The 17,735-nt window shown below is 40.2% G+C and overlaps 1 protein-coding gene across 1 annotated transcript in view; it reads right to left on the bottom strand.

Annotated features, from left to right (window-relative positions):
* Window positions 1–3,454: 3,454 nt before the first annotated feature.
* Window positions 3,455–17,735, bottom strand: part of LOC148436147 (uncharacterized) — a 200,764-nt gene continuing 186,483 nt past the window's right edge. The window contains exons 8-9 of the mRNA XM_088465268.1: window positions 13,799–14,012; window positions 3,455–3,646 (exon numbers count right to left, since the gene is read on the bottom strand). Coding sequence (XP_088321394.1) covers window positions 3,593–3,646; window positions 13,799–14,012 — 268 coding nt within the window. The 3' untranslated portion in view covers window positions 3,455–3,592. The remainder of the gene's footprint in view (window positions 3,647–13,798; window positions 14,013–17,735) is intronic.

Raw genomic sequence — 17,735 nt, 5'->3', positions numbered from 1 at the left:
TATGTGGTATTATTATATAGGGGGAGGGGACTGTACAATGTTCTTTGAGGGGGAATAGCACAGCTCCCAGCACACATTATGTGGTATTATTATATAGGGGAAGGGGACTGTACAGTGATATATGAGGGGGAATAGCACAGCTCCCAGCACACATTATGTGGTATTATTATATAGGGGAAGGGGACTGTACAGTGATATATGAGGGGGAATAGCACAGCTCCCAGCACACACTATTGTTGTATTATATAGAGGGGAGGGGACTGTTTAATGATATATGACACATCCTGCACTGCTGCAACAGCATTGAGACACCAGCCAACACACAGCAACTGGACAGCCATTACTCTTGCCCGCAATCCCCAGCACCTGCATTTTGCAGTATACAACACTGATCTCCCTTTATTGCTGATGTCTCACCCCTGAGTAGAAGTAGATATGGTAGTGTATAGATCCCTTTCAGTAGATGTACCTGGAGGTGACGTAGAGTGGGGGCGGAAGTGCGGTTCCATGCCCATAAAGGACACCAAAAGTAGAAATTAGTTCGGTCGCCACGCTTCACTAGTCACAGGTTTATATTTCTTCTCCATGTGCACATGGATAGTAACTAATAACGTTGGACAGTGAGCGATGACGTCAGGATACATCTACTGAAGGGGATCTATCCACTACCAAATGGATATGCAGATAGGTAAAGCTAGACACGCCCTTTGGGCGGAGAATGGCACACCTCCCTCGAAGGCACATATTACAACCGACTATAATCTCCCTGAAACTAATTTTCAAAAGTAGGCAAGTATGGGTGCATGGCTACACCTGATGATAGAGAAAAGTGAGGTAACACTGTATTGTGCTAACTCTCATTCATTCTCTTCTAGGTATGCCTACTGTACTTAAAGAAAATAGTGTTCAATGGATGGATTATTGATGCACTATTCAACTTCTGAGGAAATACACAGGAATCCCTATTGGAACAATATTGGCGCAGTTGGACTGGACTCATCTATTTAAGATATTTTGGACCATTTAATAGAATCTCTTCCAATATCATTTAATTCTGGTTCACATATTTTGTTTGTAAGACTCCAAGCAATTACAGTAGGTAAGCACAATGTGCCATAATCACAGTTAAGATTGTGGTTTGCAAACTTGCATCTTTGGTGCTGATGCAAAGTACAATGTAAGTACATTTACGGAAGGTTTCCTGCGTGTTTTTGCTCTGACCATGCTCAGGAGCCAAGTGTATGCAACAATGGGTGATTCAGAGTCTTATGTATAGTAAACTGAACTAATCACTTGTGACAGAAGGGGCATAACAGTATTGTAGTGGGATGTGGTCATATAGGCATAGGGCCTGATTCAGACCCACTCGCGAGCGGCTGTCCGCTCGCAAGTGGGTCGATGGTGTGCACTGAGCATGTGCACGATGGGGGGAGCTCCGTCGTGCGCATGCGCGAGACGCGACGAGCGAAGGACATTCCTTCACTCATTGTGTCTGATCAAAGGGGGCGTGCTGTCGATGTTGATTGACAGCACGCCCCCTTTGGTGGGCGTGCCTCCCAGACGGGGGCGTTCCCAAGGGAACGCCTACCGTCAGAAGCCGGCCCACTGACATCACACTAGTGATGTCAGTGGGAGTGATTTTGGCTCTGATAGAGCCAAAATCACTCCGGGCCTTGCGGTTGAGAAACTCAACCGCAGGCTCTGGCTCGCAGTGGCGATGGTCGCGATGGTCAAGACCATCGCGACCATCAACCTGCACGCTCGTATAGGCTGTGGATGGTGACCCACAGCTATACGAGCGTCCAGGAGGACGCTCCATAATTATGGAGGTGGGCCCTGATTCAGAGCGAGCGCTGTGGTCACAGCGTCCAGCTCTGAATCAGGGTATTAGTTCAATGAGGTTCATTTCAATGGAATTGTGAGCTGCAGAGTTGTGTATAATGATAATTATCCCTGTTTCAGTCCGATTGATTGTACCAAGTATAGGGCTGGTGCAAATGCACATCGTTGATAGCTATGAAACCAAGTGTATAGATAGTAGCGGTCCACCGTCCAACTGCAGAGATCATATGCACAATATAGGCAATTGCTGTACAGTAGTTCCATGCATGCAATGTGGATTCAATTACCTTAAAGGTCAGTTAAAATTTAGCCATTTGAGACACCTGACTTTTGTTGTTTTCATTTTGCTCATTACTGTATTTAAAACTTCTGCATTGGGCTTTAGTTGCCCTTTTTTCTGTGTTTATTTCTATTTTGACTGACCATTTAAAATAAAAATTATATTTTTTTTTTAGCCATTTGTTCAGTCTAAAAAAAATAGTATTTTAGATAATTTAGTAACTGTCACTTGTGGGGATGTAGTCATTAGGTCGACTATCATAATTCATTATGTCAACAGTTATAATGTCGACAGGCAACATGTTCACATTCTCAGAATGTCGACATGTGAAATATCAACATTGTCAGATTGTCAACATTAGGGTTAGGCTGTCGGTAGGGAGGATCAGGGTTAGGCATTAGGCGAGGTTAGGGATAGGTGTTTAGGGTTAGGCACTAGAGGGAGGTTTAGTTAGGGGTAGGGATTAGGGTTATGAGGAGAATACTTACCGGTACCGACACTTTATCAGAGGTTTGCAGCTGAGGTCACACTCACACGACCGCTGGGACCCAGAAGACGCCGCTGGAGCCGCTGCAGCCATCAGGAGCAGGTAAGTCACCTCTGGGCCACCAGGGTTAATATGTTGACATTCTAACATTGATATTATAAATGTCAACATTATGTCTGTCGACATATCATACAACACCGTCTCTTCGTACTAAGCACAAATTGACTTACATTGTTGGGTTTTAGCTGATGAGCATATCATAGCATGCAAAGCATTTTGCAGTAAAGTAAGCAAACTAGTCAGTGAAGCTATGAAGTACACGTCCGGAGCGATATGCTTAGCCACCCTGCACAGCAAGGAGGTTCCAGCTGGAGAGCCGCCGCCTTTCCCATTTGCCAAGGGCCCACTGAGATTTTATTATCAGTGGGCGCCTGGCGTTGTGTGTAAGGGACACTACAACTGTGGGCATTATGTGTAAGGGGCAATACTACTGTGGGCATTATGTATATAATTGGCAGTACTGTGTGCATTATGTATAAGGGGCACTACTGTGGCCATTGTGTATAAGGGGTGCTACTGTGTGTCGTAATATGAATAAGGGGCACTACTATGTGATGTAATGTTAGTCAGGAGCACTATGTGGGGTGTAATATGAATAAGATTGTGAATAATATTGTCTGGCCATGTCCCTTTCTTGTGAGACCATGCCCCTTTATTTGACGCATGCCAAGACGAGTCCTGTCCCTTTATAAAAAATGGAAGTGAGGGTGCATATTTATAGTTTGCAGGGGGGCGCCAAACACCCTAGCACTGGCCCTGGATGTAGAAATCAATACAAACACAAATATTTTCCAAATTTTCTTCAAATCAGAGGTTACATGAATGTCAAGATTCAGTCTGCCACCATCATTATCTAAATGCATAGAAGACGTGGATCCCAAACAAGGTTTGTTGAGTCTTCTCTATAATTCCATTAATTCAGATCATCCCACCAGGACAAAAGTCATCACAGCAAAGATTAAGAGTAAAGTTGGAGCCTGCAAATAAAAATGCAAAGACTAACTTACATAATTCATCAACTGAGATTGTCATATCATCATACAGTATGCCTCAATTAGCAAGACTTAAATATAATGGTATCTTATTGCTGACATAAGGCCCATCTTGAGGCATAAGATGACTTTTGTGATGAATGATGACATCATTGCCCTGTTATTTTTTTATTTTCTTAGTTTACAGTTTTTCTTGTATTGTTGGTGCTTGGTTGATTCCTCCTGTCCAGGGGTCTTAATTTTAAGCATGATTATGGTAGGCACCAGGGGCAGGGCTTGTGTGATTAAAAATGCTATACACCTTCTAGCTATTCCTCTATTCTATTTATATATTCAAATATCACTCTTTATTCTTTTAAGATTGTATTATTGAATATACACAGGTATTAGAGTTCCTTTTCCTGTTATCGTCTGAGAGAATATGTACCATATAAATTACGCAGGGAGTATTGTCAATTGCCCAGGTTATGACACAAATTAATAATACATATTTATCCTAGTGAACCCCAGGATATGATAAAAATAGGTTGGTATTCATTTATCCTCAGGGCTGCCTCAAAGCCGTTGAAGCTGAGCGACCGCAGTGGGGCACTGTACGTCCACTGCGGAACCAGTGACTGGTGCGGAATTAAGAAAAACTTTTGTACGCTGCTTGAATCCCATCGCTGTGTGTTCTGGTACAGGTACAGGGACCCCCAGCCATAAAGATGGCCGTTCTCACTGCTGGCACTGTGTGTGCTTCATGGTGGCTGGTCCTTCCCCAGGACCAGCCACAAACAAGTTGCTGTGAGGAATCCCTACTCCCTGCCAAGACCCGGGGTGTCCCTTCTGTCTCCTTCCTGAGTCACATTGCCCCTTCCTCCTGCCTGTCCTATACTGGAGACCACCAGCTGCCACCAAACTAGTGACTGCCTTCTTCAGGAGTGCTGTTAAGTATCTGAGGAGAGGGGAGGGTGTATTAATGCTATATGTAGATGGGGGTGGTGGTTTATTAAAGTTATATGGGGTAGGGGTGTATTAATGTTATTTGAAAGGTATGGGGTGTATTATTATGTGGGGTGGGGGGTTATTAATGTAATTTAAGATGTGTGGAGTGTATTACTTTGTGTGGTGAGGGTGCACAGTATATTAATGTGATCTGAGGGGCGGGGTGTATTGTGTGGTGTTGGGGTATATTATTGTTAACTGAGTGGTGTGGGCTGTATTATTATGTTGGGTGGTGGTGTGTTATGTGGGGTTGGGGTTAATTAATGTTATTTGGAGAGTGTGCTGTGTAGTGTGGGTTTGGAGGTCATTGTGTTGCTGTAAGGCCGGGTACGGGGTGGTGGAGATAGTAGTATTACTATACGGTGGGATAATTTGTGTGTGTTTTTATTCCTGTGGTGGAAAATGTGTGTTTTTGTTACTGTGAGGGAGATGTAGTTTCACTAGGTTGGGTAGACCTGGGGCCAGTCCGTTTATTCTATTGTTTGTATATATGGTATTTAAATAATTAGCCACAAAAATTTTTTTGTTTCATTGCCACTCTATTATAAGTGGTACCTTTAAATGCAAAGAATGGTTGGAAGTATCTAGCTCATGTGAGTAAACACATTGGGGGGGATATACTAAGCTTGCGGAGTACATTCCGCCATGCACCGCATTTTTACTGATCGCATATGTACTAATATATGCGATCAGTAATGCAAAGGACAGCTCTACCGATAAGAGCTGTCCTTTGCAATGAGCTCTATGCCGTGCACTTCTGGGTTTATGACCTGGGAGTCCATTTGCGCATGCGCAGAGTGATGCGGCGGCCGTGGGGCATGCTGGGAGGGATCCGATTGGATCCCTAATAGCAGCACGATGCAGTAGAAGCCCATAGGTTTCTATAGGGTAATGCCAGCAAAAGCTGGCGTTACCCTCTGCAATGGAGACCCGGCGGCCAGGTGATGATACAAACGAAAAATGCGGTAAAACTCTGAAAACTGTTTTTTACCTCATTTTCCGTTTAGTGCATCCGGCCCAATAGCTTTTAATTGTAAACACCAGCATGTCTATGACACTTTTCAAAAAGTCTTTAAATGTCCCACTTATAGGGCTCTATTTATTAACATTATTTTCACTAAAATAAAGTGAAAAAGGTTGTTTTCACATTATTTTAGTGTCACATAAATTTACTACAGGGCAATTGGAGTAGAATTCATAAAATTATACTCCAAACTCTAATTATCACATATTTTTAGTAAGCAGATCACATTTCCCATAATGGTAATTGGAAATGTGATCTGGCCAGATTTACTAAAAATAAAATGTGAAAATATACTGGGGTATGCCCTGTGATAATAACACCACCTGGAGATGGGTGGTTGCGGTAGCTGGTGGTGGGAGCATGCGCAGACACAGTTTCCTTGTATTTTATCCCAAAAATACAGGGAGAAGTGTGCTGACGGGTTTCGCAGGGTCAGAGCTTTATCGCAAGCTCTGTCCCTGCAGGGATTTTTAATAAATCCCTGTTATATTTCCTAAATTCGCAATGTGAATTTAGTTGGAAATATCACACTACAACCACATTTTAAATCTGGATTGTATTAAATAGGGCCAATATTCTGGGTAAACTTATTATCTCAATAGATTGCTCGTTATTTATCAAGTATCCATGCAGTGTGAGATGAGCTGCAAATTAAAAAAAGTAGACAAAAAATATTTTCTCCTATTGTTTGTACTACGTGTGTGCTGTCCCCCAGTGTGTTTTTGTTCACGTACATATAAGTGCTGTGTCTCCACACAATGTGAGCTAAGTGTGTTGCAGTTGGTGGCCAGTTTTATTTTATTTGTCTATTATAAAAATCAAAATGTTTTTGTGTGTTCGAAAAAATTCAGGCCGAGATACTGAAGTGTTTAAGAAAACTAATGGTCAGTAGGTCAAGGGCCACTGCCTTAATATCTGCATGGTGTGTTACAGTTGGTGGACAGTTTATTTTATTTGCCTCTTATCAAAATCAAAATGTTATTGTGTGTATTATCCCTCATACTCAGACTCTCTGGCGCTCAGAAATGTACTAGAAGAATGTGTCACAATATTAGTGAGTGGGGGGTAATATGGCCAGCAGGTCAGCATCCTCATCTCTGTTAGTATATGATAAGCCGATTTTGAGTTCCAAATTATACAGAGAAACTTACGCTTCAACCCAATAGTGCAGCACCAAATATGCAGAGGTGGTCACACACGTCCAATAGTCATATGTAGAAAAAGTACTTGCGATTGTGTGCACCCTCCAGGGTGTTAAAACCTTAATTTCAGGTTCAAATTATTCTCTCTTTACAAATTCACTTTTGATGCAGTTTTCTTTGAACAGGAATGATCTTTCCTACTTATTCTTCCGCCTTTATTGTACATAATCAGGTATTATCCACTTCTTCTCCTCATATACCTTGATAAAGGCTTATACAGAGCTGAAACGCATTGGTGAGCAAAGGAGGGCAGTGATCCAGGTGGAGTAAGCAGAGGTCTGTGGTCTGCACACAGGACCAGGATTGTTCCAGTTCCTATACCCAGTAGAGATGAGTGGGTCCGGTTCTGAGAGAACCGAGCCCATCCGAACTTGCAGATCCGAAGCGAGAACTGAATCCGGCTCGGGTTTTCCCACCTGACTCGGATCTCAAAGCGAGGCAAAACATCATCCTCCCGCTGTTGGATTCTCGCTGGGTTTTGGATCCTATAAAGGTTCCTGCGCTCATTGCCATTTTCATTCCAGCTGTGGAGAGTAAAGATTAAGCCACGGATGGTCTGTGCTGTTGTTGTCCATAGTGGCTGTGCTGTTGCTGTGCATACAGGCTGGCTGCTGTTGTCATAAGAGCTGGCTGCTGTTGTCCATAGAGGCTGGCTGCTCTTGTCCATAGGTGTTGGCTGGGCTGTGCTTTTGTCCATAAGGCTGTGTTGTTGTCTATAGGAGCTGTGCTGCAGACAGAAGAGGGGGACTTCAGTGGCTCCTGTGTCACTTCAGTCCATAAAGGGGTGCTGCTGTGTTGTCCAGGGGGTGCTTTGTCCATCAGGGGTGCTCTTCACCCCGAGTGTAAAAAAAAAAAAAAAAATGGTTTTTCTTCTGTATGTGTGTGCATGTTAGCCGCACTTATCAAGAAAGTAGCTGCACCAAGCGTGCTTCCTGTGTTGTTAATCAAGGGGCTGCTGCCTTGTTCAGAGGTGCTCCCCCCAAGTGATATATATATATATATATATATATATATATATACATATATTAAGTGTTTTTATTTTTCTGTGTGTGTGCAACGTAACCATGCATGCTGCCTGTGTCGTTTATCAGGGGTGCTCTCCCCCAGTGTGAACATTTTTTAATAAGTGTTTTTTTTCTGTGTGTATGTGCGCATTAGCTACACTTATCAACAACACAGCTGCGCCAAGCGTGCTACCTGTGTTGTTAATCAAGGGGCTGCTGTGTCCATCCAGGGGTTGCTGTGTCCATCAAGGGCAGGGGCTTCTGTGCCTATTCAGGGGTAGGGGCTGCAGGGATGTATTCGTTAAAAATATTGACACTGTTAGTGGAAATGTAGTGTGTTTGTAAAAAATATTGTGACACTGTTAGTGGAAAACGCAGTGTATTCGTAAAAAAAAAAATTGTCCCTTTAAGTGGAAACGCAGTGTATTCGTAAAAAATATTGTCACACTGTATGTGAAAAAGGCAGTGTATTCGTAAAAAAAATTGTGACACTGTAAGTGGTAGCGCAGTGTGTTATTCTTTTCTTATTCATAAAAAAATCTTGTGACACTGTAAGTGGAAGCTTCACAATTTTACAATTTAATAACACAAAGCTAGCAATAAAAAATGCAACTTTTCACTTCTTTCCTCAATCATGAATAAATGATTAGACTACACACCGACTACAAGACCACAACAAAGTGCTAAATAATGTGCATTATATATTAAACATAATGACATCACAAACGCCTCAGCTGAGATTCACATAAACATATTTTCAAAAGGTGAAAATATAGGATATGGTTTAAAAAATGGAATAAAGCAGCTAAACCTGCATTATCTGATTATAGTGTCCCTACTCCCTACCCAGGGCCCCTCTACCTGAATTTCAGTGAGTCAGAGGGGCAACTCCATGCTACCGAGTTAAGCTGCTCCTCCTGTAGACCAGGTCAGAATACGTGTAGGGGGTGTGGTGATATGGACTAACATGGAGCTCACATCCACTAAAGTGGACAATTAATCCCAAATCTAACAGCTGTAATTTATACACAACACAGGATGGGATGACAATAAAGGCTTGAGTGCTGGTAGTATCTGGGGTAATGTATACATCACCTTCTTAACACAATATTAATTTGTCCCCGCTGGAATCCACCATTACAGGTGCCTCTGTAATTTTTGCATGTAGTTGATGGTAAAGGTCTGTCTCGTAAAATTTGTAGTTCATTTTGATGGACATCATCTTTTCCACATTATGGGGAAGTAGTCTCAGGCCGATCACTGACAATGTTTCCGGCTGTGCTGAAAACTCTTTCTGAGTACACACTAGAGGGTGGGTAGCTCAAGTAAAGCAAAGTCAGTTTGTGCAAGGGCCTCTAAATTACCTTTTTTCCTTCCAGTAGTCAAATGGACTGCCGGACATGCCTATTTTGATGCTATCATTAACATTTTTAAATAGTCCTCAACCATTTTTTAAATGGTTACCATATCAGATGGAGTCATGCTAGAGGTGTCATTAATTGTAGGCAATTTTTCTGACCCAGCCAGATTTAAAAACTTGGTTGTGTTGACTCAACTGCATCACCAGTAGGTGTTTTGAAAGTTTAGTTTTTTCTCAGCAGATGCACTTGCTGGAGAAACTGAGGGAGAAGCCATCGCTGCATCACGTGCCACTTGAGCTCTTCAGATCTGTGTCTGTTGGCAATAAGAAACAGCATCTTCATCCCTTTTGGGATGAAAATCAACTCCCAGTAGCAAGCATGGTGCTCAAGGATTCTCAAGAAAGACACAACGTAAGACTTAAACCCTAAATCTGAAATCTAGCATTTGCTCTGTACCGCTTGTCCACATACTGTATCCGTGCTGGTTATGTGTACAGTGGGTACAACAGCAGTTTAGAGGCCACTAAGTAACTATGTTTTTTTTTAATGTCCCTGTACAGGTTGGGAAAAAGTTTCAAGTGGAATCTTTGAAAAGGATTATTTATCAGTCAATTGTTTTGGAAAGCATTCTTCCTGATCCCCTTCTGGGATGAAAATCCACTCCTAGCAGCAGAAGCAGGTGCAGGATTCTCAAGAAAGACACAACATAAGACCTTAAATCTGAAATCTTGCATTTGCTCTGTTCCGCATGTCCATCTGTGCTGGTTAAGTGGACAGTGGGTACAACGGCAGTTTGGAGGCCATTAACTAACTATGTTTTTTTTAATGTCCTTGTACAGGTTGGGAAATTCTTTTCAATTGTGATTATTTAACAGTCAATTGTTTTGGAAAGCACTACTAGAAGTCTTCCTGGTCCCCTTCTGGGATTAAAATCCAATTCCAGCAACAGACATGGTGCTCAATGATTCTTCTGGGGTAAGGACTGATGTGAATGAGTAAAATATTTTTTGTAAATGCCTCCCCTCCACTTCTCCCTCATAAATTTACTTCGGAATCAAAAAATTAGTTTAAATTTAATACCAATCAACCTTTCCTGTCCCTGCCTTCGACTACATACCTACTCCAACTCCCTCAGGCCTCTTGAATAATAAAAACTTTTGTTTCCCTATGTGCCATGTTGAAAGTTGAACTGCCATGTGTTTGTGCCGCCCACTGCTGCCACTTAGCTCAGTCATCCAGCTAGCTTGGTGGAAATTCTGGTCCTAAACTGGATGAAAATAATATTGTGAGCTGTGAGGTGGTCAAAATTGACTGGAAACGAGTGGAAATAAATGTTATTGAGGTTAATAATACTGTAGGAACAAAAACAGGCCCAAATTATGTGATTTTAGCTGTTTTCATGATTTTATTTATAGAAAAAATCCAGATCCAAAATCAAAAAACAAAACACGAAAGGGCGGTTTTGGCAAAACCAAACCAGATCCAAAACCAGAGGAGATACAGATCCAAAACCAAAACACGGGGTTTGGCGCACATCTCTAGTACCTGGGAGGTGGCTGGTAAAGCTTCTCACATGCTTAATAGAATGTATTGTGATAGCACCCCATTCTATCTGGTATGCTGCTTCATCTGACATTGTAGTGGCAATTTTATGGATATATTTTCATACAATTTTTAGGAATATATTTTAATACAATTTTGTGAATGAATAAACTATACTTCACTTTATACCTGATTTGGAGTTTCTTGGCTTTTCTTTCTTGTGAGGAATCCTTGACTATTAACAATGTAATCTTTTATGGCCTTAAATTTAATTTTCTCAATCAATCGATTATAATTAATCAATGAATCTATCAATGATTTAATGCACCACTTTCATCCAGTTTGGGTGTTTGTTTTTTAATAGCATTTTCTACTTCTCTGCTTTTGTTTTTTTTATAGCAGTAATAAAATAATGATTAATCAATCAATCAATCAATTACTCAATCAATTAATCAATCAATCTCTCTTCCACTACATATTCTACCTCCATTTCCCCTATATTGCCCACAGATCTCTAATCTAGTTCTTGATTAATGAAAACATTCTATAGCATTGTATAGATTATATTAAACTGCAATCATGTCTACCACTGCAGTGCCACTCTGTTTCCTAGATGTGCCACATGTTTTTGCAACCCACTGCTGTCGCTTAGTTTAGTTAGCCAACTAGCTTAGTGCAACCTTTTGGCCTAAACTGGATGAAAACAATATTGTGAGCTGTGAGGTGGTCAAAATTGACTGTAAATGACTGGAAATTAATGTTATTGTGGTTAATAATACTGTAGGAACAAAAACAGGCCCACACTATGTCATTTTTAGCAGTTTTTGTAATTTTTTTTAAATACAATAGATCTAAAACTAAAAACCATGAGGGCAGTTTTGGCAAAACCAAAAACCAAAACATAAAGTTAATACAGATGCAAAACTAAAACACGGGGGTTGGCGTACATCTCTACAAATTATCAGTTACCGCTTAATTACCATGTCACATTTAGTTTATTTTCTGTAGCTGGGGATTTTGTGTAATAAATAACTAATATGAACAGTGGCTAATTTATGTATGCCATAAAATCAACTCAATACACATGAGCCTGGTTACAATTGAAGTGACAAACACTAAAATTCCACTTTACAAATAACCAGCATTCTATTGAGATAATAAGTCTACCCAGTATATAAGTGGGACATTCTAAGATTTTTTGAATGTCATAAATATGCTGGTGTTTACAATTAAGAGCTAAGGTGTTTACTTGCATGAGCTAGATACTTTCAACCATTCTCTGCATTTATATTGGTGCCACTTATAATATGTGGCAATGAAACAAAATACATTTTGTGGCTAATTATTTAAATGCCATATATACAAACACTAGGATAATTTTGTACCAACTTATTTTTATCATAACCTGGGGTACACTAGAATTAATGTGTATTAATCCATTTGTGTCATAACCTGAGTAATTAACAATACTCCCAGGTTAACCTGAACTTTCCTATATGGCATATATTTTCTCAGAAAATAACAGGAAAAGGAACTCCAATACCTATGTGTATCAATGATAAAATCTTAAAATAATACAGAATAGTAATCAAATACTACTAGGAAGAATATAAGACCGCATATTCCTGTCTGTTATATACATTGAATATATAAAGAGAATAGATGAGTAGCTAGAAGGTGTATAGCATTTAGAATCACACTTTACTTTCTGTACACATTCTATAAAATATATCCTTTTATTTTGCTGGTTTTAATACAATTATATCTTAATGGGAATTTTATGTTTTAATTAAATAATTTGTACACCACACAAGACAATTCCTTTTTCATTTTTTGTCTGTGATGAAACCAATAATGGCCTCAAATTACCCCAAATTAATATTTTTCATACATTTTTGCACCCCAAATGTAATTAAAGCATATTTTTTAAATGAAAAATAATTGCTTTATCTTTTTTTTTTTAATTGGCCTAAATTTACCCCATTGCTTTTTATATTTTCAAATGCACAATTCAGCCATTTAATTCATTTTAAAATAACAATTTATTTTTATTTGGGACAGTAATAACAATTATTACAGTTACCCAATATATTTTAATACATTTTTAAAGTGCAGGTTGTTCCCCATTGTTTTTTCTTTCCACAGGGTTTTTGGCCAAAAATATTTTCTTTTGGATACCGCAGCACACATACCCATGGTAATAGAAATTGATCATGATGCCTGCATAAATTAATACAAACCTGTTAATGGTTAATGTGCGTTACCACCAATGGCAGATTTTTACCTAGGGGCTGAAGGGCTACAGACCCCTCGGTAAAATTTGCCACTTTAGGTGAGCCAGTTGCTGTCCATGCATAGACTGCACTGGCAGTGATTTTCCATGGGAAGCATTATCTGCACTCCACACCCTGCACCCATTTATTCAATACTTACCTCTCAGGAGTCCCGCATTGGCAGTAGCAGTGCTGTACAAATCACCTGGAAAATGCCTGCTGTGCCATTTCCCTGGTGACCTGTGCATGCACAGAAGACTCTGGCACAAAACAGTGACCAGAGTCTACTGCTGTGCTCAATGTGCTGCCGGGTAGAGAGGAGGTGGCCCGGATGGAGACTGCACACAGGCCCCCTTCTCTCTTAATTCGCCCCTGATTCTCTGTACCATGCATATGCGCAAGGAAGATTTAAAGTGCGGAACAAGTGATTCATCCATTGTTGGATCTCTCTTTGTCTTTGCATGAAATTAACATTTCTAGGTAGCAACTGGGCAGTGTCCATACAACAGAGAGCAATGGCATCATTATGGCCTGAAGATTCATATAAATGTCATTAAAAGCTTGTTTACAATGCCCACTGCAGTATATAGTTATGCAGTATATTTCTGTTACGACAAATCTGTATCATTCGTAAGAGTTACAATTCTTGAAAATTCCAAAATCGTACAACATTGTTCTAATTTTTTTAAATCATGACACAATACAGAAGCAATACACAAATACATGGTGATGGAGAAAACTTACAGTGGGAATACTGGTTCTTCCATTTGTAATTGATGTGTTTTGTCCCTTTGTGGTATTTGATGTGGCAGTGGCAACATGTTTGGTTGTAGTAGTGGTAGTGGCAGTAGTAGTGGTAGTTGTAGTAGATGTGGTTGTATTGGGGGGAGCAACATATGTAATCTTTGAACTAACCACATTAGTCCAGAAAATCTTCTCCACTTGTACAACAGTGGCTCTGAAATATGAATAGAATTTAGTTGATTAGGATAAAATATTTGGTTATGAATTGCTATTTGCTTAATTAATTTCATACTATACCATATGTTTTTAGTTTAACTAGTAAATAACAAAGCACAAGAAAGGAAGGAAAATCACAACTACAAAATGCAAAGTGACTCTAACATCTAAAGTTAACAGTATGTTATCCCCTGCAGTTAAATGTGCAGTAATATACCTCCAAACTAGATGGATTTTGGCTCTGAGTACCCTTGCCCATTATTGTTTCCTATTTCTCTTTAGCAATACTATCTAACACTTCCATCTACATCCCTACCACTGGCACATACACATACAGGTTGAGTCTCCCATATACAAAATGGTTGGGACCAGGGGTATTTTGGATATCAGAATATTCCGTATTTTGGAATAATTGCATACCATAATGAAAGGTCTTAGGTATAGGGCCCAAATCTAAACACAGAATGTATTTATGATTTATATACATCTTATACACACAGCCTGAAGGTAATTTTTAATATTTTCAATAATTTTGTGCCTCAAACAAAGTGTGTGTACATACATGAAATGCATTTATGTGTCATATACACCTAGTTTTAATAATTTTGTGCCTTAAAACAAAGTTTGTGTGCATTGAACCATCAAAAATCAAAGTTTTCACCATCTCAGTCATGCTAAAAATATTCCGTATTTCGGAATATTTCGTATTTCGGAATATTTGGATATGGGAGACTCAATCTGTATTCATTTGGACATTTTAGCTCAACATAATTAATTTTAAGTGCGTTTATTGTTAACTAGTACATAGCAGTCTGCTAATATGTGTGGACATGTCTGTATACTGTATATATGGTTGAAACAAACATATGTTGACAGCGAAGAGGGGGCTCATGTGCAGTCTCCATGCGGGCCCCCTCCTCTCTCCACGGTGCAGTTGTGAGTAGACTCTGACACTGTGCAAGAGTCTACTGCGCACATGCAGGTCTTTGCGAACATGACACCCCTGCCATATTCTGAGTGAGTTCTTTATTGTGTATTCGCAAATCTCTGTGAAAATGGTGCTATTTCCTGGTGGATTGTGTATTGCTGACTGAGGTAAGTATATAATATGGGTGCACAGTGTGTGGTGTGGTTATGCCTTTGCATTTGGATTTTAATTGTAAGTTCTCCTCTGAACAAGATTGCAGGGCAGAATAAAACAACCTTGTAAAGATGTTTGATACAAAGTCACAAGCTAAAACATTACCTAAAAAATAAAACAAACAATTATAAGCATATGGCTCTGGATAATGTTTAGGAATCGGTATGTACTACCAACAGACGGGATCCAGGCAGTCAGAATCCCGACGCCTGAATCCCAACAGGGTTAACATTCTGACACTTGGTGGTTGGTATGCCAACTCTCCCCCACTCCCTACCCCTCCCTCCCTGGTGCCAGAACCTAACCTCCCCACCTAGCACCTAAACCTAACCCCCCCTTCTCCGCACACTAAACCTAACCCTGACCCCTTAGTGACTAACCCCTATCTAACCCCCCCACCCTGCTCTTTACCTTTGGCATCCCTACAAATGGGATGTCGCCATCAGGATTCTGACCAGCGTCTAAATTCTGGTGCCGGTAAGGTAAGCATCGGCATCCAGACCACCGGGATGCCGAATGCATACCGTTTTTAGTGCTTTAATAGATACTATAATCAGAACCATAACAGGGCTAAAATTGGCCCTGTGTTAGCCTGCACCTTTAGTGCACGACATCATGACATCGGTTGCATTACATCATTATGTCACACAGAGAGGGTGCGGTTGGCATCTCCAGTAAGTGCAGAGCTGACTTGGAGTGTCCTGAGGACACGCCAGATCAGATACACAGACTGCAGGGTTTCTGTCTGGAGTGTCTAAATGACACTCTGGCAGCAACGCAGTAGTGATCCTGGCTGAAGGGTGCCATTTCAGACAACCTGCTAGCCAGAGCAAGAACCATGGGGTGTCGATGGTGCCGCCCACAGAGCCCTGCGCTATGTGCTGGGGCACCCGTTACACACCTCTAGTTACGGCCCTGACTAACCAGATATAAAAATTGAACATGTACGGTTCAGTTTTCCTAAAATAAAAATTAGGCCAAAAGGTTGCATTGAGCTAGCTGGCAGACTTAGCTAAGCAACAGCAGTGGGTGGCACTAACATGTGGCAGTTCAGCTTCCAACATGGCACAGAGTGGCACTGCAGTGGTAGACAGGATGGCAGTTTAATAAACTATACAACCCCATAGGAAGTTTAAACATCAAGAATGTTTTCTTTAATCAAGAACTAGGTCAGAGACCTGAAAGAGTTGGAATATGTTTTGGACTGAAGAAAGGGAAAGGACGGATGGATTGATCAGTTTTTAATTTATTTATTTTTATGTTTTGATTCTTAAGAAAATATATGAGAGAGGATCAATGTAGGATCAAGTTCTTCAGTTCCTGAAATACATATTTGAATTGGAGGAGGTTTTTTTTAAGACATCTTTGATCTGGAGGAGGTTTTCTTTATATATCTAATAGAAATATGGTTGTGGAGGTGCTGCTAAATAGTACACACTATAAACAAATGTTTATTTTGTGCTCAGAGAGGTTGTTAGGGACAATGGGACCAAAACTTGCTGTCTACGGCTGAACTACAAAAAAAAAAGGGTAAATTTGAAATTCTTTTGTTTTGCCCACCCAATCAACTTGATGGTTCAAAATAAAAAAATAAAAAAATGAAAGGGGCATACAGGAGATGCTGTTTGTGGTCAAAACTATTTCTGGACATTTTTGGGATGCATCAGCCGCATGTAGAAGACTTCCAACATGGCACATCAGGATGCAAATGTTTTCTTTAATCTAGAGAAGCTTGAGGGAGATATTTTATGTATGTAGTTGAAGACAGAAAAAAGAAAGGGTTGATTCGTAGTAAATTTAATTTAAGTTTTTGATACCGGAGCAAATATTTGAGGGAGGAGGGAAGTCATTTACAAAGAAAATTAACTCATTCACATCAGTCCTTGCCCCAGTTGAGCTCTTTGGTGGCTCTACATTTTTAAAAAAAATTAAAGGGGCATGCAGGAAATGCTGTCAGTGGCAGCACACAAAACGGAAGCTCTGAACAGGAAGGGGGCAGAGGGATTTTAAAGTCTGGTACTAAACATATGTTATCATTGTGTGTTATTCTGTGATTATGTATGGGAAGGCTAGGAGGGGAGGAAGGAGAACATCTCCAGATACCATAAAAAAAACAGCCTCTCCATTTGGTGCTTGAGTTGCAGCTCAACAAACATGGCTGTTATGATCAAGGAAAGTCAAACCCACCAGGTTGGCATCTACAAATCAAGGTTGAAAAATGGCAAAAAGTATACTTATTTGTGATTTAAGTTAAAATAAAGACAGTATGAAACTAAAAAAAAAAAGTAAGCTTCAGAGCAGCAGCATAAAAGCACGGCAGTTTAAAAAAATATAGGACATCTATGAAACATTTGCCACTTAGCAGTGACAGACAGGATGGCAGTTTAATAAACTACAGTATAAACTTAAAAATGTCAGGCAGCAATGCCCCAAACAGCACATAATGCAAATACTGTAACAGAGGTGCAAGATAGACTTGTCATTGGGCCCTTCCACCCACTCTTATGTTGTATATATTAAACAGGACATGCACAGTTTAACAAATCAATCACTTCAGCGACAGGGACTGCCAATTGTGGC

Source organism: Taudactylus pleione, unplaced genomic scaffold, assembly GCF_031769625.1.
Source record: "Taudactylus pleione unplaced genomic scaffold, aTauple2 ptg001942l, whole genome shotgun sequence".
In the NCBI taxonomy this organism is placed as follows: domain Eukaryota; kingdom Metazoa; phylum Chordata; class Amphibia; order Anura; family Myobatrachidae; genus Taudactylus; species Taudactylus pleione.
This window is presented reverse-complemented; position numbering and strand designations above follow the sequence as displayed.